This window comes from Pseudorca crassidens, chromosome 6, assembly GCF_039906515.1.
Source record: "Pseudorca crassidens isolate mPseCra1 chromosome 6, mPseCra1.hap1, whole genome shotgun sequence".
NCBI lineage: Eukaryota > Metazoa > Chordata > Mammalia > Artiodactyla > Delphinidae > Pseudorca > Pseudorca crassidens.
Window position 1 is genome coordinate 55,278,197 of NC_090301.1, and position 25,469 is coordinate 55,303,665.

Below are 25,469 nucleotides of genomic sequence, written 5' to 3' on the forward strand. Positions count from 1 at the left end.
CACTGTTAAGCTATCATCAAGTAAAATGGTCTCTGGCTTAAATATATTGGTTTCTTTGGCCTCCTGGTGATATATACATATATATGTGCCCATATGTGTGTGTGTAAACATATTTACCACACTCACAAAAAAGAGGAGACCTATTTTGGATTCTCATAACATAAATCCAAATACCTTACATCTTTGCACCCAGATTAAAATTTAAACCCAAAAGAAGGAACTCCAAATGACATTTTCCTTTGGTCCACATGAAGGAAGACTTCCATTCCTTCCTCATGAAATGTTCTGCCCACTTCTCTACCTACTAAAATTTTACTCATTCTTTAAAAGGCATTGATCTAATGCCAGTTTTCCCGTGAAGTCTTTGCTTTCCATTAATCATCAATAATTTCAGTAATCATCAGCAATCATCAGTAATTACTTACTTCTCTGCACTGTGTCTAGTACAACACATCTTTCTTTCTGCTGTGTATTTTAAGTTAAAGATCTCTCATTCTCCTATAAAGTAAGCAGCTTGAGGCTAAAGAGATAATTTGTTGTTCTTGCAATAATCTTAATTAATCTATCTGTTGAGAGCATCACCAGCACCCTATACTCAATCATGTACTTGGTAGGTTTTCAACAAATTTGTGTTGGATTGACTTGAACTCAAATGCACATGTAGCATAAGAAGATGAGACCAAAATGTCTTCATTGTTATACTCAAGGACTTGTTTTTTGGGTCCTTAACTGCTTAAGGAGCAAGGAGAATAACCTGGAAAAACTGGACTGGCCCCATCTCGCTGTAACATACACCATGAAAGCAGCCAAATGAGGAAGGAAGATGCTTTGAGCTGTGAGCCTTAATTGCTGAAGTGCCAAAATTACATGAAAAAAACAAAAACAAAAACGCTTTCGTCTTGCTTTTCCATATCAGATCTCAGTAGACAAGGAATAACTTTCTGTGTGTAGAGTTTATGTACATGGCTCACAGAGGACATTTAATAAAGAAATTATTAACCTGTTATTTTGGAAAACATATGGATTTTTGGTGAATTCCCAAAATAAGTAAGTGGGAACCTTGTTCAACAAAGGATTGGAGATGTCAAAAGCAGAAATAGATTTTACGACAAGCCTTAAAATAGTTGGGATGGGGGAAGCTGGCAAGAGCTTCGGGGTCAGGTGGACACTTAGGAGAAAATGGAATCCACACCCAGTTTTCTTCGGTAAATGTTTCCACAATATGGACAATCTTGATCCTTTTTGAGAAATTGAAGACAGCAGAACTCTCAACCTATGTGAACCACAATGGAGGTACTCTTACTGCCAAAATATTTCAAGGGTATAGTTGTTTTTGCAAGTCCGCTCAGCAACCTTGAAGAGTATCACTGTTTGAGAAAGTCTGGGTTTTGTTTTCGTATTAATACTAGCTCAAAAAGAGAAGAATTCACTCTTAAAGTTCTCCTGGCCGGGGGTGGGGCTGGGGAGTAGGGTGGGCAGAGGTTGCAAAATAAAAACATGACTTTGGGGAAAATACATTGGTGAATGTTATTTTTTTCTCCCTCACATTGAATAGAATAGCCACATCTGGAAAAGATATTATTTTCTGCTCATTAAATGTTGCTGAACTTGACTAAGGGTTACAGTAGGTTGAAAATGTCAACTTTTGTTTGTCCCTAACACAAGCAGTCTCCTCTCCAACTTGACCATGGGCAGCCTGGTCAATCAGAATTTTTTCACTAAGAAAATAATTATAGAAATAACAAATATTACTTGATCAGGGAAGAAAAAGTGAACTTAATTCCCTCATCAATTCTAACTTCTGGAATACGACCTCAGTAGGCAAAGTAGGCAAAATGATAACCTACTTTTCTCCATGAGTGGGCACTAATGCTTCAGGTACTCCTGAAAACTGTTAGGGTCTTTCACTGTTTTGTTCTCATCAGTGATTTTATTTACATTCTAGTTATCCCATATTCCATTTGCATGTGTTGAGTTAGAACCAAAAAATGAAAGTAAAAAATCATCATACATTAACCCCTGGATTCATCCATTCAGCCTGAGTCACAAAGCCAAGAAAGCATGGTGCATGTGCACGAAATTTTCCTCTAGATGGCACTCCAAGGCAAAGTTTCCCAGCCAGTTGCCTGGAAAGAAGGGTGGGGGGGCGGAAACCTTACCAACATTCCCTGAAAATGCTTCTTTTCTTCTAAGACAAGAAGTACTGAGACACACACGCCACACTCTTTTCTTAAAAGAGACACCAACAAAGCCAGTGTGCCGAAAAGAGCCCCTCCTATCAAGATGGACCTGTATTAGGGCTGCCTCCTTGCCCGCAGAGCTATTAGTGTGAATAGTATGGCACTCTCCATGTGTCTAACATCTGTGGGTGTGTATTTTTCCAAGCCCATTGTCTCTGGGAATGGGAAGATGCACATTTGTGTGTCATTGATGAGCAAACTATGACACGATGTACAACAGAGCAAATTATACATATAAGAACCGGCTTCCCAACCTTTAACCCTAAAATAATTTCAGACACAGAATATAAAGTTATTCATGAATGAGTGAATTCATTCATTCAGAATCATGTTTTGCAAAAGTATTCCACCTCATGTCTAGGTAACAAAGAGGTTTTGTTCCTTTAGAAATTAAAAAGAAAAAGAACAAACTGCATTGTAGGATAGGCAATTTGATGTATAAACGGTGGAAATTTAGTTCACTGGGAATCCTGTTAATGACTTATTAAATTATTACAAGCCTCTGGCCTGAAATTCCAAATATTAAAATGAAAGCTTCAGTCTTATTCTTTGCTTCTAAAGAGATATTTAGGTAGTTAAAATTTACCAAATATTTTTAATTCCTTGGATAAATGCAGTCTGCAGTGCCAGTTACTATTTGTGGTTAAAACAGGGAATAAAAACTGCAGATAGATCAAGAATAATTATACAAATTTTCTTTATTTATAGAAGCTTGTAGAATAAATATTCCAGCAAGCACATACATAGTGAAAGACGATAAGCACATTTCTTACATGCACAATGTAGACCAGATACAGGAACCGACCACGCTTTTGTTTGTATTCTGTCAAATAAAAAGGCATGTGGTGATGCCAAGGTTGCAGGGGCATTTTTCGGTTTTATAAATGATGTATGAGCTCTGACAGATTTTCCAGGGGGAAAAACAGGTTTCCTTAAGAGTCAGTATTCTTCACTATCCCATAAATGTACTCATTAGCACTTTGGGCCATGCCCAGTATCCTGTAGGGCTCAATAAAGATTCACTGAATGAGTGGATTCAGTTTAGGGTCATATTATTCAGGGACCCGTGCTGCTCAGTGTCCAGTTTTTCAAAAAACTATAAAATGATGAACAGCTATCATTGCTAGAAATCTTGTTCTTTCTTCCTATCACACTAAGGTTCAGCTAGGGTTCATATAGAATATTATGATCTTGTAGAATTCACTGGATATGAAAAGAGATGAGCACATGATCACATTAAAATTTATGGTGGTGCTGGCGGCCTGGTGCTGGTTGGGAATTGCAGTTAAACACTAATAATAACCAAGTATTGCAGCAAACACATTGACACCTCCTGACATTTACTGGGGGCTTCTTAAATCTTAAATGTGGAGGTAGCGCGTTTAAGTCCATATTTGGGTTGTCAACAAGGTTATTTTCAGAGATAAGCCAAGTCGTTTTATTGATAGTTCAAACTACAGAGCAGAAGGGACGTTTAGGAAGAAAAATCCTTCCTGTTCACTAGCTTGAGGATAATGTGCTGTCCTCTGTCTGCCGTTTGCATTGACGTCCTTGATTTTTGAGGTAGAAAATTCCTTCTGGAAGGAGATCTTAGAAGCACAGTTGTAATTCTCCCTCCCCTTCCAACCCAGAGAAGGACAGAACCAGTTGAATTTTCAAATAAAATATTTTTGCTCAATAACCAGGATCCTAATCTTGACGGAAATCTAGTTTCTTTGTAGGTCCTAACGTTGGAAGGTACAAAGAGATCTGCGGTCTTGTTCTGTAACTCACAGTAACAAAGTAACAAACAATAATCGTATTTATTATCATCAAACATCACTTTACATTGCATTTCCTTGTAAGTAGTAACTAGTTATATTTACTTTAAAATAAATAGCAGCATTATCAGAATAATACAATAAAATCTGTATGTAAGAAATACCAATTCTTTAATCATCATGTAGGTATATCTTGAATTCCAATGTAACTTCAAAGAAGGCAAATTTTTAATTTAGGAAAGGAGTGATTTTTAATGCTTTTGCAGAATACCAGCACTGGGCACTATGGAGCTAATCAATTTGAATACTGTGTTTAAATTACATTTAAGACTCTGGCTTTTAATCATTTAAGAAGGGTTCTATTTTTATTCTCTCTTGCCACCTCTCAGAGCTCCAGTGAGGTACCCCATGCTTCTAGCTGACATTCCCTTTTTCCACACTTATTTTACAAAAGGAAAAAGGCAAAGCCGCACATACTTAAGAACCTGGTGTGCTAATAATCAAACAAACAATTGGGCAGAAGGATAATGCAATCCATTTCCTCACACAGGAGAGTACCCTCCATAACTCACTTTAAGCGCTGCCATTCGTGAGTTATGGGTCATTCCCTTTCTAGTGAAAATAAATTCTCCCGCACCATCAGCCAGAGCTGAGTATTTTTCTTAGGACACATAAACTGTAAAAGTGTATGAACATAATTGTGCCGTTGTTTCGGGGAGAATATAAGCTCTTGTCCATGGACACAGGCTTGTCAGGAAATGTATGTGGTTTCAGGGCTGGGGCTGCCTAGTTACAATATAGGATTTTTGATTACAGTGAATTTATTCCTGAGATTTTTACGGTGTTGGTAAACTGCTTAATCTGTCACTCTGTATTTTATGATGCCAGCCAAATCCTCCAGGTCAGGGAGACCCAGGAGTAGAGCCCCAGTCATTTTTCATGGTTTATGACTTAGTAGCGGCACCTTCTTGAGGCTGAAACTTGGCACCTAAGGGTGTCAAGCTGGGAACTTTTAAGTTTTTTTTCACTAGTCTCGTGTTTAATTTTAGCTCAATGATGCGTAATAAAAATTTGGGTAAGTTTTGAAGAGGCCTCATATTCTTGAAATTCATCAACCTCGCTTTTTTGTGGCACTTGGAGAGGACAGTCTGTCTGCACAATTAATGTGCACCAGGTGATGTGCTTCATTTTCTGTGCTCACACACCACATGTTATATTCAATTCACTCGCAATTTATCATAAAATATAAACCATATTTCTAAACATGAAAAAGCATGCTATCTTTATCCAAAAAATCATAAAGCGCATATATTCTTAGTATTACAAACTGAGTCCTTAAGAATCTAATGTGGTTTTTCTTTTGTCTCTTTTTGAAATACAGTATGCATGCTACATACATGTAGCTCTGTTTTTTGTATTATCTAAATTGAAGGAAAAACCTCAATTTTTAAAGTCTTAAGATAGTTACTCTGAAATTTTCCTTTTACTGGTTGTATTTGTTTTCACACATTTTATCTAAATGTGAGAGCAGAGATATATTGACCGATTTTTATTTGACCACATCAAGACCTCTTGAGAATGAAATAAAGAGTATTGACAGATGCTAGAGGTTTGCCTTGAAATATTCTAGCAAACAAACAAAACCGTGCATGTGAAGAGGTAGCTGAAACAAGACAGAGGAACATGGCTTCCTCCTGAAGTTAGGTAATGAGTACATGGGGGCTCAATACAGAATTCTATTTTTCATATGCTTTTAACTTTACAAAATAGATGATTTTATAAAATTAGGGTAACAAGTAGGTTAAAAATTAAGTCAAGGAGGTGGTTAAAAATAACTAAATAAAATTGATTACAATCAATTCATTTTTTATAATTCATGCATCATCTACTCAAACATACATACTTGTACCAGTTTTGCTGCCTTGCCATTCTGAGACTTACAAGCATTCGCAATATCATTTGAGAATCAGAGACAAGTTGTGTCCAAAACATGACTTAGGTTTTGCAATTTGATAATAAGTGCCTTCAGGAGCTTCTGGTTGTAAAAGAAAGTACGTAAGTGTAGACTGTAAGGTCTTTCCAACTCTGAGCTTGAGGAAAGGATTATTGTGGACTTAAATCAGTATTTAATTAATGCCAAATCAATAATTGACTAATATCTTGAGAAGAAAGAGAAGCAAATTTGATCAAAACTATCCGACTCCTGTGGAAATCAGACAGACTACAACTGGTTTGTGTTGTTATCGCATGCTTTTGTGAAGGAGACGTGTAAACATGGTGCTGGTGGTTGGTGGTCCCCTAACAGCTGGTAAGGTTCTGGTGTCTGGACCTGAAAATGGGACTGAAGTGCCTTGTTTTCAGCCTAGCAGACCCAAATATTGGCAGACAAACATATCTGTAAACACCAAGGGAGTATGACCGTTAAATCTAGATGCTATGGTTTGTCCAGTAGGGTTTTTTCCTGCAATGGAAGGTTGCGCTTGTGTGAATATCTGTTCTTCTCCCCCTTGTGTTTTCATTACCCACTATCTCTGGTTGGCAAAGACAGGATCTTTTTTAAAAGGAAGATAGGATATGGCATTAAGCATAAATTTGTTCGTAGCACTCTTGGTAAGCAAATGAAATCTACTTCTATCTTAAAGCTTGAGAAAGTCCTCTGCCTAAAATCACTGCTTTGGAGCAAATTGAATAGGTTGGTATCCATCAGCCTGCCCCCAGGATTTACATGTTAAGAGGTGGCCATTCCATCTTGAAGCAAAAAAATAGATCCCAAAATAAAGCACACTGGACTTGCTGTAAATGCCCGTGAAGCCCAAACTTGCGGGCTTAATGCTCTTACTACTCTGATCCACTCTGATCCAGTCAGCTGGGATATGGGCTGAGTTGGGAGGGTGACAGAGGCACCCTTCTCACAGAACCTTCCGTCCTTGTTAGGAGATCTGAGTTTCACTGATAGACACCACATGTGAAGGATGGTCTAGCACAGCTGGACCAGCCATCAGCATTGTAGTTTGGGACTTTCTTTAGAAGACCAACACACTTTGTATGTGGCATTTACAATGAAACCCTCAACGAGCATTATTTGGCTACAGTAAATTTGATTTTAATAATGTACCAAACAAAGGCCCCAGACAGGGCCCCTGCAACACTGCATACCAGAAATTAAGAAACACCAGGAATTAAATGATGCTTCTCTAAATGCTACCTTTCGTCCCCAAGCTCACATCACTTCTAAGGTATGAAGTCATGTTTAGATCAGTTGAGACATGATGACACGATTAGGGATATGGTGTGCAGATTCTTCTAGAGAAGGCACTTCCTTGAGAAACTATGTTCTTCCAAACCTCTTGGAATGGTCTGAGCAGTCTTCTTTGCCCTTCTAATCCAAGGAAAGAGAAAGATGAAGGGGAGAAGAAAAGCTCTACAAAAGCCCATCATGCTCTCTCTTAACCTCAGCCAATCCGTGGAAGACTCCACTGCAGTGCCGGCTGCCAGCATCCACGGAGGAGCATTTGGAGCCAAGGATCTTCTTCGGTTTGGAATTTCTGGGACCGTTAGGAATTTCCAGTACATCACCGGATTCTCTCCCTCTTAGTCCGCCATCTGCCAGATCTCAGAATCAACAGGATTATCCAGGAAATTCCTCGTCATTCAGTACCTCTGATAGCCAAGTTCAAAAAGAAACGTGAAGGCAGAATTTCTGGCATCACTTTCTCAGATTCCCGCACCGTAGCTGCATACATGACAACGGGCATGCAGACCATGATGCACCGTCTCCAGAAACAAAGCAGGAGCTAGCCACTTTCACCATCACTTTCTGCGACAAATTGCAACCGATGTTGGGAGAGTTTCTCACTAGAAAAGGGTGCTCCATGGCACTGTTCTGGTTGGCACAAGGCATGACCAGACTATATGCGCAACAAGGGCCAGATGCACCTTTCTTCCTTAGCTCTCCGTTCCAGCCTGCAGTGGAGTAAATGCTGAATCAACATTTGCTCAATGAATAAATGAATGAATGGACACTTTTCAGGATGTCACTGTTTTATTCCAAGGTAGGACATTTTGATGAAACACGGGCTTACTTCTAAAACAAAAAAGAATTTACCTACACACACATAATGTATATGTATTCTAATGAATAAACATTCTTTATGGAAATTTTGGGCACAAAGGAAAAAAATTTAAGTCATCTGTGATCCCACTACTGGTAATATTTTGATGCACATCCTCACTGGTTTAAATTTTATGTTGACTAAGTGATAGGAAACTACTGGGTAGTGAAACCCTTCAAATCAATCTTATTGTTTGGGTCCTTTGGCATTCCAGTGATTATATGCTCTAACGGCTGGGAATAAGGTTATCCCAGTATACATTTAACCCAGTGAAGGACTGTCACAGGAGACCTGCTCAGAGGGTAGTCACAGGCTTTTCTGGAGAGGGTGACATGGGAACTAGCTCTCTATGCCATGGCTATCTCTTTACTTAGGTATATGGTATTCACTGCTTTACCACATACCTATATATTTCTGATATGGACCGTGGGGGAATACAGGTGAGAGGATAGAATAAAGTAGTGGTCAATAAAACCCATAATTATTGGATCAGGAGCAGCAAATATATCATTTTATTTGAAAATAAAATAGAATTAAGCATAGGAGAAACACATTAAAATATACTTCCTACTGCCACTCTGTTCTCTGTTGAAAGTATATTGTCTTCAGTGGCAGTTGACTTTTTCTCCTCAGTGTGTATAAAGTGTAGGTCAGAATGGATAGGACTAGAAAGAAGATGGATGAAGGTGGGGAGGGGCAAATGGACACTTAGTGGCAGGTGGATACTTTTCAGGCCTGACGATTCTCTGAAACCACTTACCAGGCAGCTTTAAGTCACAGTCAAGAGATAGGTGCTGCTTCAGTAACTCAGGCACCACAGTCAAGAGAGGTAAATATGTTTCGTATGATGGTGTGTGTGCTGTACTTGAGGTATCCTTTATTCCAAGGATCCAGGGGTGGGCTCCATGTTCTTTGAACACCATAAAATCATAGAGTAATTTCAGAGGAGAAGGTCCGTGGCTTTTATTAAACTCTCAAAAGTATCGATGATACAAATAGTTTAAGAGCTAGATGCTGGGTTTCCAAGAAGGGATGGGGTAGTGGGGGCGGCAGGAGTGGCTACATAGAACCTTACAGCAAAACATAGTCCATCATATCATACAATGCGTGATAACCAATGGCGTAACAGTGATTCGGCATTCTGAACGTGAGTCTATTAGATGGCATTCGATTTTATCTTCCAATTAAATTTCTAGCTGAATTACCTTATTTTGACATTATCCCACCTCTATTCTTACTGTTCTAATTCATCAGCTAGTTCTAAACAGTAGCATTTTCACAGGCAACAATCTCTCTAAATTTCAGTGCATTGTCATTGTGTTTACAACACTGATTTCCAGAGTATCACGGATAATTATTTCATACTTGAGGGACTTTCAGAATTTACTTAGTAGTAGCAAGATCCAAACCCAACGAAACTGACTTACCTTTTCAAGGTGACAGAAATGACAGAGAAAGACATTTATATCCCCTCATCCTTTCAAAAATTATCCCAAAACAAAAAGGAGAACAAGAAATGGACACAAATTCCATTTTTCATGGAGGGAGGATGGTTCGTAGATTAACAAAGAAAAGGAAGGTCCAACCCAAGTGCATTCAGGGGCAGAGAGTGGAGGAAGGGGTACACCTGAGAAACAATGTTCCCCCAGGAGCTGTCAAAGCACAAGAACCAGAGGCATCAGATACCATAAACATGGGGCGAGCAGGAGCGAGGGGGTAATGAAAACACTGAGTCCCCAAGTCTCCATCCCCTCTCCATGTAGTCAGAGAACTACTCTTCCCCCATCTATTCAGGAAGCCAGTGTATTTGCCAAAGAAACTGAACCCCAGACTTGGAGACACCAGTTAAAGAAAAGTTAGCGTGAGGTGCACTTTGAAAGTAAGAGAATGAAGTGAAAGTCTATATCCTCAAAGGTGAGAAGCTACATACTCTTTTCTCAGAATGCTAACACCCGTGCTCACGCCATTACCAAGCACAAGATTGGAAAGTCCAGAGGAAGTGAGTTTAGATACTGACACATGGGGACCTGCAGCAGGACCAGCTGGCCGTGTGCTCACCCTGCGATGAGGTTAGCCATCTACAGACACCATCCCCAAGTATGCGTGTGTGGCGAGCGTAGCAGTGCTTTACTCTTCCATGAGTAAGTAGACTACCAAGGATATCAGGCATTTGAGGAAACCACCAAATACAGAGACAAGGAGTTCAGAGGAAACAGACAATTCAGGGGACAGAAGAGAATTTCAAGGAATTATAATTAATATCTTCAAAAGAAGAGACCAGGGCTTCCCTGGTGGCGCAGTGGTTGAGAGTCCACCTGCCGATGCAGGGGACACGGGTTCGTGCCCTGGTCCAGGAAGATCCCACATGCCGCGGAGCGGCTGGGCCCGTGAGCCATGGCCACTGAGCCTGCGTGTCCGGAGCCTGTGCTCCGCAACGGGAGAGGCCACAACAGTGAGAGGCGTACCGCAAAAAAAAAGAAGAGACCATAGTGTATCCATGAGAGAAGAATAGCATGCTATTAGAAAAGGAGCAGCAGACAGGAAAATGCTTATAAATTTAAAATATTATTATTCCTGGAAAGTAAGGGGAGAAAAGTCAATATGGGCAATGGGAAAGAAGAGACAAGAAAATAAGGAAATTGTACCACAATGTTCATTGCAGCTGTATTTACAGTAGCCAGGACATGGAAGCAACCTAAGTGTCCACTGACAGATGAATGGATAAAGAAGATGTAGCACATATATACAATGGAATAATACTCAGCCATAAAAAGAAACGAAATTGAGTTATTTGTAGTGAGGTGGATGGACCTAGAGTCTGTCATACAGAGTGAAGTAAGTCTGAAAGAGAAAAACAAATACTGTATGCTAACACATATATATGGAATCTAAAAAAAAAAAAAAAAAATTGGTTCTGAAGAACCTAGGGGCAGGACAGGAATAAAGACACAGATATACAGAATGGACTTGAGGACACAGGGAGGGGGAAAGGTAAGCTGGGACGAAGTGAGAGAGTGGTATGGACATATATACACTACCAAATGTAAAACAGATAGCTAGTGGGAAGCAGCCACATAGCACAGGGAGATCAGCTCGGTGCTTTGTGACCACCTAGAGGGGTGGGATAGGGAGGGTGGGAGGGAGGGAGACGCAAGAGGGAAGAGATATGGGAACATATATATATGTATAACTGATTCACTTTGTTATAAAGCAGAAACTAACACACCATTGTAAAGCAATTATACTCCAATAAAGATGTTTAAAAAAAAAAAAGCAAATAAGGAAATCAGTACAAGAAATCCAATGTCCAACCAATTGGAGCGCCATTCAAAATAGGACAGAAAAAATAGTGAAGTAGAAATTATTAAGGAAAAAAAAAAAGATTACAAGAACATTATACTGAAGACAATGAGCCTTCAGATTGAAAGCGTTTATCAAGCAGTGATGGGGAAAGAGTCCCAAACCAAAGCAGATTTTTGTGAAACTGGCAAACCCCAGGCATAGAGGATTCTAAAAGAGAGAAGATCAAGTACCATTCAAAGGATTAGGAATAAGAATGATTTATACTTCCCAAAAGCAACTTTGGAAGTTAGGAAACAATAGAGCAGTCCTTCGAAATTCTGACTGAAAATGTTGCAACCCAGAATTGTTAGGCAAGCCAACAATTGAGTAGAAGAATAGATTAAAGACATTTCAGTCATGCAAAGCCTCAAAAAAATCAACTTCCTAGGTGTAAAAGAAATATTAACACCCTTTCTCATGAAGCCACTGGCAGATGTGTTCCCGCAAACTGAGAGAGAAAAACAAGGAAAGAGAGAGATGTGGGATGCAGGAGATAAGAGACCAACCCCAGGAGGGAGAAGCTGACAGCAGACAGAGAATCCAGACCAAAGAACAGCAGCAGGCCAAAGCAGGGAGTCCCTGGGACAGGAAGGGATCTAATAAAAGGTGTGACTGGAGAGTTGTACAGGATGTGAGTCGACTTAGATGTTCAAAGAAATCTTAACTCCAGGAAATGAAAACATTTACATAACAAAGGAAACAATAATTGGATACCTAACTGGCTCCGCAGCGAATAATATTTAGAGTGACAATCAGGTAGGCACTGTCTGAGACCCAGGGCACATAAGTTTCTTTGTGCCTCAGTTACCTCATCTGAACTGGTGGATAATAAAATTCCTACATCACAGGTCTTTTATGAGAATTAAGTAAGTTAAACGGTTGTAATTCTCTTAGGACAGTGTTGGGCACACAGGAAGGATGAATAACCAAGTTATAATTATATATATATAATTATAATATGTGTCTATTATACAGAAATATGGAGGAAAATACCTACCAAATTAGATAAAAAAGAAAACTGAAGGTGGTTGCCTTTGGGAATCAGGATAGGGGAAGGATGAGGGACCATTGTTTTTGGTTCTAAGTCTCTTACTACAACTTGAATTTTTAAAAACTATTACAGGTAATGTCTTAAATAGAATAAAATTAACTTAAAGCCAACAGCCAGCTCCAAATTTTAAAATGAAGGGCACACACAGCTTTAATATGGGCTACTTTATCCTCCCCAGATAATTTATTAACATTCCCATTTGCTATGCAAATGAAATTATATATATTTCTAAGTGTATCAGTGGACCCAACTCAATCTTTTAAAATAAAATTGTCAACACAGAAACTTTATTATTCAGTTATTTCTGCAATAAAAACATAATTAACTAAAAAACAAAGTGTTCATTGCTCTAAGAGAAGTGTCTTAGGATACTAGCTAGTGATGTTAGATGTGGAGAAAAAACACGCAAAGGGAAGCAATTTGAACTCTACCTTTCCCCTCCTCCTGCCCTCTGGTAAAGATTTTAGTAAGTAATGAAACGGGAGACTTACAAAGTAAAAGGGGGAGACATAAAGGCCTTAGATCAAGAAAACACATAGACCTGCTTTTCCATACGTTCACTTTCTCTTCTAAACTAATGAAAGGATAGCAGGAACCAGAGAACCATTTTGGCTCCTGATTATATAATTACATCACACTGCTCCCCAAAGATATTACACCACCCCTATGCATTTCATGAGCAAGCTACCAGAGCGTAATAGAAAAAGTATTCCATGTAATGGATACCACACCTGATCCTCATTCTAGGTTGCCTAATCCCCTGCCAAATTCTAGTTTTCAAGACACTCACTGCCTTGCTATCCGTATAAATTTAATCTGTCCTCCAAGCTAATATACATTAAGATTTTTACAAGATAACTGCTAAAATATCATCATGTAATAGTTTGAGTACTTCTAAGTTGCTTCTTTTAATATATATATGTTTTAAAGGGGGGTTTCTTTTGCCTGCTTTCATTTGAATGGCATCTGGTGGATATAGCGTTCAGTTCTAAATTCACAGCCCCTTCTCCCCCCTACCCCTAGACGCTCATTTTGAAATGTCGAATCACAAAACACATTTTGCTCTGGGCCTTTGCCAAACTGTCACTGTATCTGGACAGCACAGCCTCTTCTTCAAAGAGGGAACAAAATAGTCTGAACTCTGTCCTGGTGTGCCAGCCAGTGAAGCTAATTCATCACCTTGGGGACCCTGGGCTGTGCAACTGACCACCCAACTCACCCACAAGGGGTGGCAGTTAATCATTCCCTTGAATGACGTGGGTATGAAAACAGAGCTGATGGCTGCTCAGCAGACGAGCCTTATCCATCCTGCCTGCCCCGAGCAGTGACTCTTGCCGTTTTCCCATCTTCCCAGACCGCCGGGTTTCAAGAGATTCTGACCGAGGTGGAAATTTTAGCGGTGATTGTGGGATGCCTGTGTCATGACCTCGACCACAGGGGAACCAACAATGCCTTCCAAGCTAAGTAAGTGTTCTAATTGTTGTTATTTTAATGCATTTGCCTTTCTGTTCTGAGCCAAAGGTGACGAATGCTAAAGAGTAAAGCATTAATTTCTGGCATCCGAGGCCAAGGCCACGCAGGCTTGGGTGCGTGTGTCAACAGGGCTCATCCATCTTTATAATTCCTTATTCTTCTTTTAATTGCAAATTTGCCCTTCATGTCATGCTTGTTGATTTGGTCTGTCTCTGCTGACCTCAGTCAGATAACAAAGCTCAGATTTTAAAAGGTCTATTTTTTTTTTCTCCCAGAATGTCTGCCTTCATGGCATTATAAGTTTCTTGGATTTGCTACTCTTGCAAGCTGGTTTTGAGACTATTAAAATAAAAGTGGAAATTTTATGAAGCAAAAGATCTCTTCCTTCCTCAATAGAATTTCTTCCAGGTTCTTTTGATGTTGGGTATGTAGAAACCGCAGTGAAATAGAGTGACACAGAAGGCAGAGGGTCCCTGGTCCTGCCAGGCCTCATCCTACAGAACGGTGGGAAACAAACAAAGGAATTCCACCAATACAGGTGATGTGAGGCACGTAATGCTCATGGACAAAATAATCTGTCCTTAAGCAAGTAGGACTGGTCCAGATAGCCATTGCTTGGTGGCTCACAATGTGGCCAAGGCTACAGAACTTATAGGTGCTGGAGAAAAGACCAAAACCCAGGTCTCCTGGCTCTCATATTGAGGTTACAGTTTAATGTGCTTTTTACTACCTGTCTGCAAACAAATTGATATGAGACTTCAGGGGCTAGAGAAAAACGTTTGGGGATGGAGGGACTAAGGAAAGCTTCAAGAAAGAGGTAAGATCAGGTGTCAGATGACCAATTTCCAAGCCTGTGGAGCAGGTCTGCCTCTATAATCTGAAACCCCAGCAGCCCACTGTGTGTCAACAGGTACCTTTCAGCTCGTCACTTGTTTTGTTCCCCAAAACACCTACCTACTGAGGCCTTGGGGTCCTGGGCCCTTCTATTTGCTCCTGATCTCGCAGATGAATATTGATTTTGTGTCCCTCTATCTTCCTTGAATGCAGTAGCCCATCACTTCAAACTGCTCTTCTCCATGTCCTATAATTTCTTGATCCTCTTACCTTTCTGGGACAGTCACTCTGCAAAAACTCAGCCCTGGCTCAATCTAGCAATTTAATTTCTTGCTCTTCTGTCTAGACTTTTAAAGGCTTTGGGAGAAAGTGTCACAGTTGTGAGTTTAGGGCATACCCAATATATATTCTCCCAACTCGGCTAGGTGCTCAGTACTCCCCACCAATCTTTCTGGGTCCCTAGCCAGTTCCGTCCCCCACTGTTGTCAGCGGTTATAGGTACCAAATGTTCTCTCTTCCTAAACCACCTCCCGTTCTACCCCCCTCCCCCGCGCCACTCAGCAGATCACCTTGCTTCCTCCTTCACTGAGAAAATTGAGGCCATCAATCGAGAACTCCCTCAATTTCCTCCCCTGCCACGAACAAACTTATCTGTCTGGCCCCATCCTTTCCTCCTTCCCTCCTATCTCAGTGAAAGGGCTGTCCTTCCTCATATGTGAGGCTAATCCTTCCACCTCGGCTTTGGATCCCTTCTCCCTCCCTCCTCCGGGACCTTGCTCCATCAATCTTCCTTTCTCTACCCCGTATCTTCCTTCCCCTGTCTACTGGCTCTCAGCATCCTAACAATATGAACAGTTGTCCCCCATCTTGAAAAACCCCACCTCCATCTCGCTTCCCCCTTGAGCTTCTGCTCTATTTCTCTTCTTTCCTTTCCAGCCAATCTTCTTGGAAAGTTGTCTGTTCCTTGTCTTCACTTCCCTCCCACATGGCTTCCAGTTCTGCCCACCAGGGGAGCGGCCCTCAGTAGTGCCACCAATGAACAACCCCTTGTCCCAAAGCTGTTGGACACTCTTACTGTCCTTCTTTCTTGACCCTTCTTGCTATGAGACACATTTTGCCACTAGAGCTCTTCCTCCTTCCTAGAGCTCTCTGTCTTCCTTTGTCTGGGAGAGGAACACCTTCCATCCACCTTTCTAGGCTTTCTTCTCAGTTTGCTTCAAGGCCTCTCTCCTCCTGCCCCAGGCTTCGCTGGACGTGTTCTCTCCTGTTCTTCTGCTCCACGTTTTATCCTTCTCGCTGGACCTCCACCCACCTGGTGCTCAGCCCCAAGCCCATACCTTTGGACCATAATTCTCTGCTTATCTCCACACACTTATTCCAGCTGCTTGAGGAGCACCTCCTATTTGAAGTCCCACAGTCACCCCAATCCCAGTCTCTCCCTTTTTCTCTTATTCTCTATCCCAGTGAATGGCACCACCAGAAATCCACAAGTCACCCAGATTCCCTCCTTAGCGCCCCCCAAAGTCGACATCTCTGCGTTCTTAAAGTAACCACTGCTTCTTTTGCATCCCTCCTGGATTGCTACAACCAACAGCCTAACTCTTCTCCTCTAGTCTTTTCCCCTTGGCGCTCCAGAATGCTCTTTATAATTCACAGAGCTGATCAGATCACTCCCCTGCTTAAAAGACGTTCACTGGCCTCTTGTAACTTTCAGGATAATGTTCAGATTCCTTAGTTTAGCCCTTAAGGCCCTTTTCAATCAGGCTCCTGCCCATTCCTCTGGCCCAGCAGTCACTCCTTGTCATCCCACCCCCACCCAGGCATCCAGGTTCCAGACACAAGGGGCTACTTAAAGTGCTCTGTGGGGTCCGGCTAGTTCCCTTCTCTCTGCTCCCAGTCGGCAGTTCCCCTGAACAGAATGCCCTTCCTCTCCTTCTTTCCCCCAAACTCCTCTAAAAGCACCCCGCCCAGGGTTCTATCTCTGATGTACCTTCCCCTTGTCAATTTTCTGTGCCCACATCATGCCCTGGCTATACTTTTTCAAAAGTGTGCATCGGGCTTCCCTGGTGGCGCAGTGGTTGAGAGTCCACCTGCTGATGCAGGAGACGCGGGTTCGTGCCCCGGTCTGGGAAGGTCCCAAATGCTGCGGAGTGGCTGGGTCCGTGAGCCATGGCCGCTGAGCCTGCGCATCCGGAGCCTGTGCTCCGCAACAGGAGAGGCCACAACGGTGAGAGGCCCGCGCACCAAAAAAAAAAAAAAAAAAAAAAAGTGTGCATCTCACACCATGTTAGTTGCTGATTTACCAGTGTGCCTCCCCTCTTCTTGAGTCCTCGAGATGTGTACAAGTACCAGCAGCATGATAAAACCACAAGGAATGTTTGCTGAGTGAATGAATGAATGACAAATGCATGAATGGATGACGTTTTAACTATTTTAATATTGCCTTTCAACAAAGTTTCCTGATTTCTTCAACAAGTGCAACCTTTCATAAGATTATTATAAAACACAGTTTTTTTGTTTGTTTGTTTGCTTTTGTGGTACGCGGGCCTCTCACTGTTGTGGCCTCTCCCGTTGCGGAGCACAGGCTCTGGACGCGCAGGCTCAGCGGCCATGGCTCACGGGCCCAACTGCTCTGCGGAATGTGGGATCTTCCCGGACTGGGGCACGAACCCGTGTCCCCTGCATCGGAAGGCGGACTCTCAACCACTGCGCCACCAGGGAAGCCCTAAAACACAGTTTTTACACACATCGGTTTGATGTTGTACTAAAAACAATAGTGTCCCTGGGGCCTACTGAATGGTAAACTGTGCACACTTTCATTATAGGGTCTGAGGAATTTTTAGGTTTGAGCCCCTGTGCCTGCATTTCATTGCTATTATTATTTTAGGATACCTCTCTCTGAGGCCAATGGCATCACTGTCACTGTGTCTTCCTCGAGCAGCCTCCCTCCAGCCACCTACCATTCTGCCACTTATGCACAAAGAATTGTATCTATAAAACAAGAGTGAGCACCTTGTGGGTTCTTTTAAGAGTCAAGTGCACAATATATGTACCCAGATAACAGCCCCTGGCCTGGAGACAGCCTCTGTGTCACACTGAGAGAGCCAGCCCTCCTTGCTAGTTGACCTCTTAGCTGTTTGGACCAAGAGTACACATCTAATCCAAACCCAGCTAATCATATTTTATCTCCCAGGAATTTGGACTTGGATTACCATGATATTGACTCAGTTAGCTGTTGAGGTCTAAGCTGCACATAGACTTGGAAGCTGAGGCTGCCATTTGGGGAAAGCTGTGTTGACCACGTCCCAAGTGGATAAACAAGAAAGCAAATCTGCAGGGAGAGAAGAAGAAAGCCAACATTCAGAGAGAAGCAGAGATTATACTATCCTAGAGAAAGACAGAGAAAAAGCAGACCTGATCCCTGGTTTTCCATATCTTTAATCCTATTTCCAAGAGACCCAGCCATACTTGTGACAATGGGCCTTACTCAGAGCTCCTGGCATCATTTAGTCAACGGGTTTTTGTTTTGTTTTATTTTTGTTTTTTAGTGAAGCTGGTTCTAATTCATTTCTGTTCTTTGCAATGAATGGTCCCTGAGACAATAAGAAGAACTACAGTTTATTTGTTGTTTACTATCTCAAGTGCTCATCAACATCCTTGTATGTACATACTTTTGTCTCCATTTTACAGAGGGAACTGGGCCTCAGGAAAGTAAGTAACTTGCCCAAATTCATACATCCAGCCTGTGGCAGAGTGGTGTTTGGACCTGGGCTATCTGACTCCAAAAACCATTCTTTAACCACTTTATTCTACTCTCTTTCATGACTTTGTGATATGTATTTTAGCCCTTTGAGCTTCCAGTTTATTGGCTGACTTGCCATATATGTGAACTCTGGAAAACTAAGATATATTTTGACATCCAAAAACTCAAGATGTGGAGCCAAAAAATTCATAGAACACAACTAGACCTTGGTAGTCATATTCTTCAGTGCCTTAATTTTTAGAAATTGGAAACTGAGGTCCCTAAATTTCAAGTGACTTGTATTATAATGAACAGCTTTCACACATATGAGATAGATATTAAGTCTCTGATACCAGAATTCAAAATTTTTTTTGCATCCTCATACCACATGATCAAATCTACCTGTTCCAAGATGGTCTGACGTGTTTCCTCACAATGATCGATCTTGTACACAAGTTACCAGCTCATGGGATGTCCATCAGCCCTGTCTCTTAACTGACAGAGTCACTTTTGAACTTAGAACACCAAAGGCCACCACCATGCAACCTCAGTTAAAATTTTTTTCAATAAATGCTGAAAGAGACCTTTTTACATCATGATGAAGGAACTACCTTTTTATTGATTAGAATAAGATTTATTCAGCAAGTGTGCCATTGTTTAGGAAAATCCCTAGAAAGAAATCTATATCCTTATTTCCTTATTTACTCCCCATTAATTGAGTGCTCTCTAAGTGCGAAGCACTGTGCTAGGCATTGTGTGGGGAGTATAATAGTCCCTTTCCTTAAAGTACTCAGTCTAACTCCAACCTTTCAAGTGATTTGGAAATGGGATTTAAATGCACCAATTATTATGTGGCAAAGCATATGCTACCTTTTTTCCTATATAAGGCTATAAAGAAACGAGACATTTAGCAAGGGACAAATTACTATATAAAATGCAAAATGCCTCTACAATAAAAAGTTGTGATTTTAGTTATAGCACAGTATGATTTATTCTCTTAGCCTTTCTGATAAGTGAACCTTTGCATTTTCATGCTTTATTCTTAATTTTAAAGTATTGGAGTGCGTGCAGTGAATGATCGATAGGTAGCCAGGGCAGCGATCCCACAGTGCTTTGAAATTACTGTTAACACCGCTCTCCTGTTTTCTCCGGGGACAGCGTTTCCCACTCAGCGCCCTCCCTATTACAGCTGCCCCTGATGATTAAATATCAGTACCGAGCAGCTTTGTAGTATATTCTCCTAGGAGACTTCTTCTATTCATTTCTAGCATAATCTCTTGTACTCATTTCTTGGGAATGAAAACCCATCTTGTCGCTTTCAGCCAGGTCCCAGAAGTGAAATACGGGGGCGCATTAATCTGCCGTGACAGCGTAATCCCATTCCTCACCACCTCCCAACAATTCTCAATTTCCTAATTACCTTTCATAGTTTTCCTTCTGAAAGTTTCTTGTCTTTTCTGAAAGCCATGGCAGCACACTTCCACTGTCTCTTTTTCAACGAATATGCATATCTAGGGAAGTTATGAAGGTACATAGTTCATAGCTATACAAGTTCCTTTTACACGCTTATTTTTGGTGCCTGTGCAAAGTGCTGGATGCTTATGGGGACTGAATTTTCACGTTGACTTTTCTTTTTTTTTTGCGGCACGCGGGCCTTTCACTGTTGTGGCCTCTCCCGTTGCGGAGCACAGGCTCCGGACGCGCAGGCTCAGCGGCCATGGCTTACGGGCCCAGCTGCTCCGCGGCATGTGGGATCTTCCCAGACTGGGGCACGAACCCGTGTCCCCTGCATCGGCAGGCGGACTCTCAACCACTGCGCCACCAGGGAAGCCCTGACTTTTCTTTTTAATAAGTTTCTCCTCGGTGTGCTGCCTGTCCAAAAATTAAAAACTTCAGTATGTTGGGATGACCTAATCAATAATGAGCATCATGAAAGATCACAGGTATAAATCTTCCTGTGCTTAAAGGGATCTGGATTCTCTTCTGCTCTCCTTCTCTCGCCCTGTCTCCACATACCCTACATGTATCTGTAATATTTTCACAATTACAATGCCTGTGCCCCGGAGCTACTGATATGATGGATTTACTTACCACAGACAATTAAAGTGAGGTGTGGTGCTAAAGTCAATTTTTTTCCACATGTGATTGATTTGAGGGTTTTTTTTTCACATTTTACATGATAAATGACAGTATGCCTTTACATAAAGTACATTACATGAAAGACATGTCTTCTTTTTTAAAAATGGTTTTATGATCAAGTAAGATTGGTCAATACTGCATATTACGTCCCCTTCCTGCAGAATCACAGTGCATATTTTCACATATTGATGCCACGGAGAAATCCTATAATAAAGAAACAGTTTAACTTTTTAAACCCAGCATTTCCCGAACATATTTAACCATGGGACCATTTTTATTTCTGCCTGTAATGCCATTTAACATTCCAGAGAACTAGTATTCTGTAGAATACATTTTGATAAAGTTTATCCTAACAGATAGATTTTAATTTTTGCCACTTTTATCAAGTTTTCTGACCATGGACTTCATTCTTGCGGTCTTAGGAGGTTCATAGCATGTGCATGAGTAATGGCAGGTGTAGGCGCATTCTCGGTGAGCCTTGGACTGAGAGAGAGCACCAGGATGTCTTGCAGTCTTAGAAAATCTGACAGAGACCAAACCTAGTAATGTAAATAAAGGAACCATATGGAATTGGAAGCATTCTTGCTTAGATGATTTCATTCTAGACAAAAAAAGTAGAGTTAGTATCATGCTCCATCCTGTGAATGCTAAGATGGCATCTTGCTTGCAGAAAGGTGACATCGTGAGTGCAAGTCTGGACAGAGAAAGTCTCCTGCGCAGTTACAGGGGACTGTGAGCTTCCTGAGGGTAAAAGCCATGTCTTCTTTATCTTTGTATCCCACATGCCCACAGTCCCGCATTGCAGTAGTCATCAGTCCTTATTAGGTGAATGAATGAATGAATCAATCAATCAATCACAGTCTCTTCATAGCATTAGTCTGGTTCTGTTGCAAAATCTACATATTTGTGATTAAATCAGTATTGTGTGAGGGTGGGGGCAATGTAAGATGGAATTACTAAAAGGAACAAAGAGAATGTGAGGATGAAGATGCTCAAACCGTGGGCCATCAGATGCATTTGCACAAACACACTGAGAGCCCTCTGATGAAATGCAGCAGTTCCAAATCCATGTGGATCTGGTGGAGAGGAGAGGGCAGCATAGGAGGCACCAGTGTTTTTGTTACAAGGTGTCCCCTGGTTAAAGGAGGAAATGTCCTACTCATCCTGAAAAAAGAAAATATTTAGTGACTTGTTATCATGTAGCTGATTTAACTTTGTGAGGTCTGCTAAACCAACCTGATAAAGGAAGAGAGGATATTTTGCATCTTGACCCTACTTTACATCAATGACTCTCTTATCAGGATTCACACCAGTAACTGGGGCACATCTGGCATGGCTAGTTAATAGAAACAAATCACAGGAATCTGAGCCTGTGGTTAGCAGTTATACTAGAAGAATTCTGAATTAAATTTTGAAACCTTCTTTCATTGATGACAACCAGCTTGGCAAAAATGGAGAACTGAATATCAGAAATGTATAAGTTATAATTATCTTTCTCATTATGTAATGAGAAAAAGCTTCACAATTTGGCTTCCAGTCTAGAACTGGTACTTATTAGCTTTGTGACCTTGGAAAAGTAGCATAACTTCTCTGAGCCTTGGTTTCCTTATCTGTAAAATGAGAAAATAATACCTATTTCATGGTTGTTGTCAAGACTAGATGAAGTAATATATTAAAGTGTTAATATGTTGCCTAGTTCATGACAGGTACTTCTCATGAGAGCTATTATCATTAATAACATTATTTTAAAATGTTAACACACTTATTATGGTCAACCTTCAGTTTGAACTATAATCTCTAGACATACCACCACAACTTTATTAGCCAAGCAACTAATATTTTTTATGCACCTACTCCATGCCAGGCATTTGGATTGGACATGCATATAAAACATCCTAGAATTTCAAAAGCCAAGACAAATACAGCTAAGACACAATACAGTGTGCATTTTGAAAAATGTATTTTCATAAAAATGAACTCTGTTAGAAAAATAGTGACTAATGTTAAATATTAATCACTTAATGCTAAGATTAGCCTAACAAATTTTCACATATTAAATGATATAGATTAAGGCAAGATTTAAAGAAATAACACCACCTGATTAAACTCTAGTACCCTGCTTACTAACCCTATTCCTAATAACCCCTAACCCTGCTGTTTTATTCCAACATGTGGTCAGCTCTGAGTCTTTCCAGAGATCACAGGTCCCCCGCACCCCCAAACCGGCCATGATCTTGGGCCTCCTCATGCTGGAGCTAGAGGGCACCTTATGAGTGAAATCCCTCACGTGGCATTACATGCAGTCTTTGCTCCTCTCACTAAAAGGGCAGACTGTGATCGGGCAATGTCTGTCATTTCCAGGTTAAGGCCAAATTGCCCTTTCAATGTCCACACTCTCTGCAATTAGCAAGAAGGAACACAAGAACCTTCATGGGTCCTCGGCTGCCATCCCACGACTGTCCTTTAAACCATAGGATTCTCAGAATGTCTCTCAACTCTTAAGATGCTCTAAATGCTACTTCAGGAGAATTGGAAATGAACACACTGGAACATTTTAAATGAGCACTTGCCAAACTGACATTGTTGAGGAATGGGTTGTTCTACATAAGCAAAATATACAGATAATTCAAAATTATCCTTTCAAGTATCAATTAACATTTTATTTATTTAAAATGGAAATATCTATGTATTTTCATTGTTGATTAATAATTAGTATAGACTACAATCTACTACATGGCAGGCACTATGATAGGCACTTACAAGTATTTTATTGTATGCTCCTAAATAACAAGTGAGGTAAAGAGTATTATCATAATTTTAGAGACAAAGAAACTGATGCTTAAAGCAACCAAGTAATGACCCGAAACTATTACCGAGAGCTGAGTTCTGACTCCAAATCCAGGGAACTTTCTGGAGTTCGACATTGAGATATCACAGTGTGACTGTAGGTTGGAAAAGCTTGTCAACCTTACATGTAGAAGCTTGTCAACCTTACATGTAAAGCAGATTAAATGGGTTCTACATAATATTCACAAGGTCTTTTCCCATGGAGCCGCAAATACATTTGGTATATGACATTCGTTCTGGACACTCAGAAGCTTTATAAGGTTTAGCTCATGAAGCCTATCCTGATCCCCAAAGCCAGGAATTATGTCTCTTGTCCTCAGATCATCCAAAGCACTTTGACTGGACCTGGAACATTTTCTATGGTATTTATATTATGTGCTCTGTGCATTATTTTCCCATAGGACCACATCTCATCTCCCTTACTAGTCTGTAAATTTCTTAGCAGCGTGGGCTGTGTCTTTTTCACGGTCGTATCATCCACAGCATCTAGCCTAACACAGAGAAGATTCCCAAAACGTTTACTTAATACATTCGTGAACTACACAGGTGGTTACCTGAGAATGTATCTGCTCATGGTCCTTTGCGGAAGCAGGAGAAACACGTTGATCCAAAGAGCCAGTGTCGGGGGATCGTTGACGGGTGAAGGACCTTGGTCACTCACACATCTGTCCTCTTTCAGGAGTGGCTCTGCCCTGGCCCAACTCTATGGAACTTCTGCTACCTTAGAGCATCACCATTTCAACCACGCAGTGATGATCCTTCAAAGCGAGGTACAGACCTAACATTCTGCTTCTCCCCTTGAAAGAAAACCAATGAAATGATGTTTCCTACTTCTCTTTCTTTGCAATGCCACAGGAAGATACAGAGAATCGGCACTATTGGACCTTTTCTGTGTGGCTTTTTAAAAATTCTTTCAGATGCCTGACCAAGGACCTTGTTCAAATTCGTCCTGAGCTGATTCATTTGGGTTTTATTATTGGTTAGGAGGCTTTTCAGATTCACTTAGCAGAGCAGACTGCCACAGCTTGTCACCAGAGCATGGCCTTACCTTTCTTAACAATACAGAAGCCCACTAACAGATCCAAGTAGTGAGTGGCCCAACATCTCCATTTTGTGAAACCCATTTAAAAAGATGGTAGAAGCAGAAACAGGGTGAGAAAGTTACACTTTATTCGCATAATTGAGAAACCTATAAAAGATCAGAGAACTTAAAATTGCTGGTGGGACCGATTTGAAAGTGAGAACTGCAACTAACCTTGAGACCCAGGGCTGCAGCCATATGCCTTATTTTGCTTCATGTGCATTGCAGGAGTTAGAAGTAGTTGGTCTTTTATACTTTTAGCTCTCCATGGAAGAAAAGTAAAACTGCTAACTGACTCTGGCTGAGGCGTCTGAGTTTGAAATTGCCAAGAAAGGATCTGCTTAATTTTCTGCAGGCATACAGACTTTTTTTTGAGGCCAGGAAGGGATCATCTGTTCCCCATTATTTGTCAGTTCTCTAGCTGTGCCATTAATTATTATTATTATCATCATTAAGGCCCTGCTTTGCTGGAATAGCATCATTAAATATGGAGGTTTTTTTCCTCCAGCTTATCTTGAGAAAGAGTGTCTTTTGCAATATCACGAAAGCCTTCTTCGACCCCATAAAGGAGAGTCGGCACTCCGGAACCTGAGTGCAGCTGCAGAAGGCAAAACCGCTGGGGGAGATGTATTTGCAGTTGGGAATGAAACATCAAGGGTTAGGCTTTCAGTAACTCTGACAGAAACCAGTATCCCAGCATCTGCAGCTCTGGAATTTTCCTATGAAGGCCATGTTTTAGCTGCATGCTGTGGCAGAGGGAAGTAGGAACAGGAGGAAACTGGGGTCAGACTATCTTTTCTGTACTGGTAGTATGATGGGTTTACACCCCTGAGGCTAGACATTCTCAC

The 25,469-nt window shown here is 41.1% G+C and overlaps 1 protein-coding gene across 1 annotated transcript in view; it reads left to right on the top strand.

Moving 5' to 3' along the window:
- Positions 1-25,469, top strand: part of PDE11A (phosphodiesterase 11A) — a 420,155-nt gene that overhangs the window by 330,302 nt on the left and 64,384 nt on the right. Inside the window, exons 13-14 of the mRNA XM_067741438.1 lie at positions 13,860-13,969; positions 24,220-24,310. Of these exons, the coding sequence (XP_067597539.1) occupies positions 13,860-13,969; positions 24,220-24,310 (201 nt within the window). The remainder of the gene's footprint in view (positions 1-13,859; positions 13,970-24,219; positions 24,311-25,469) is intronic.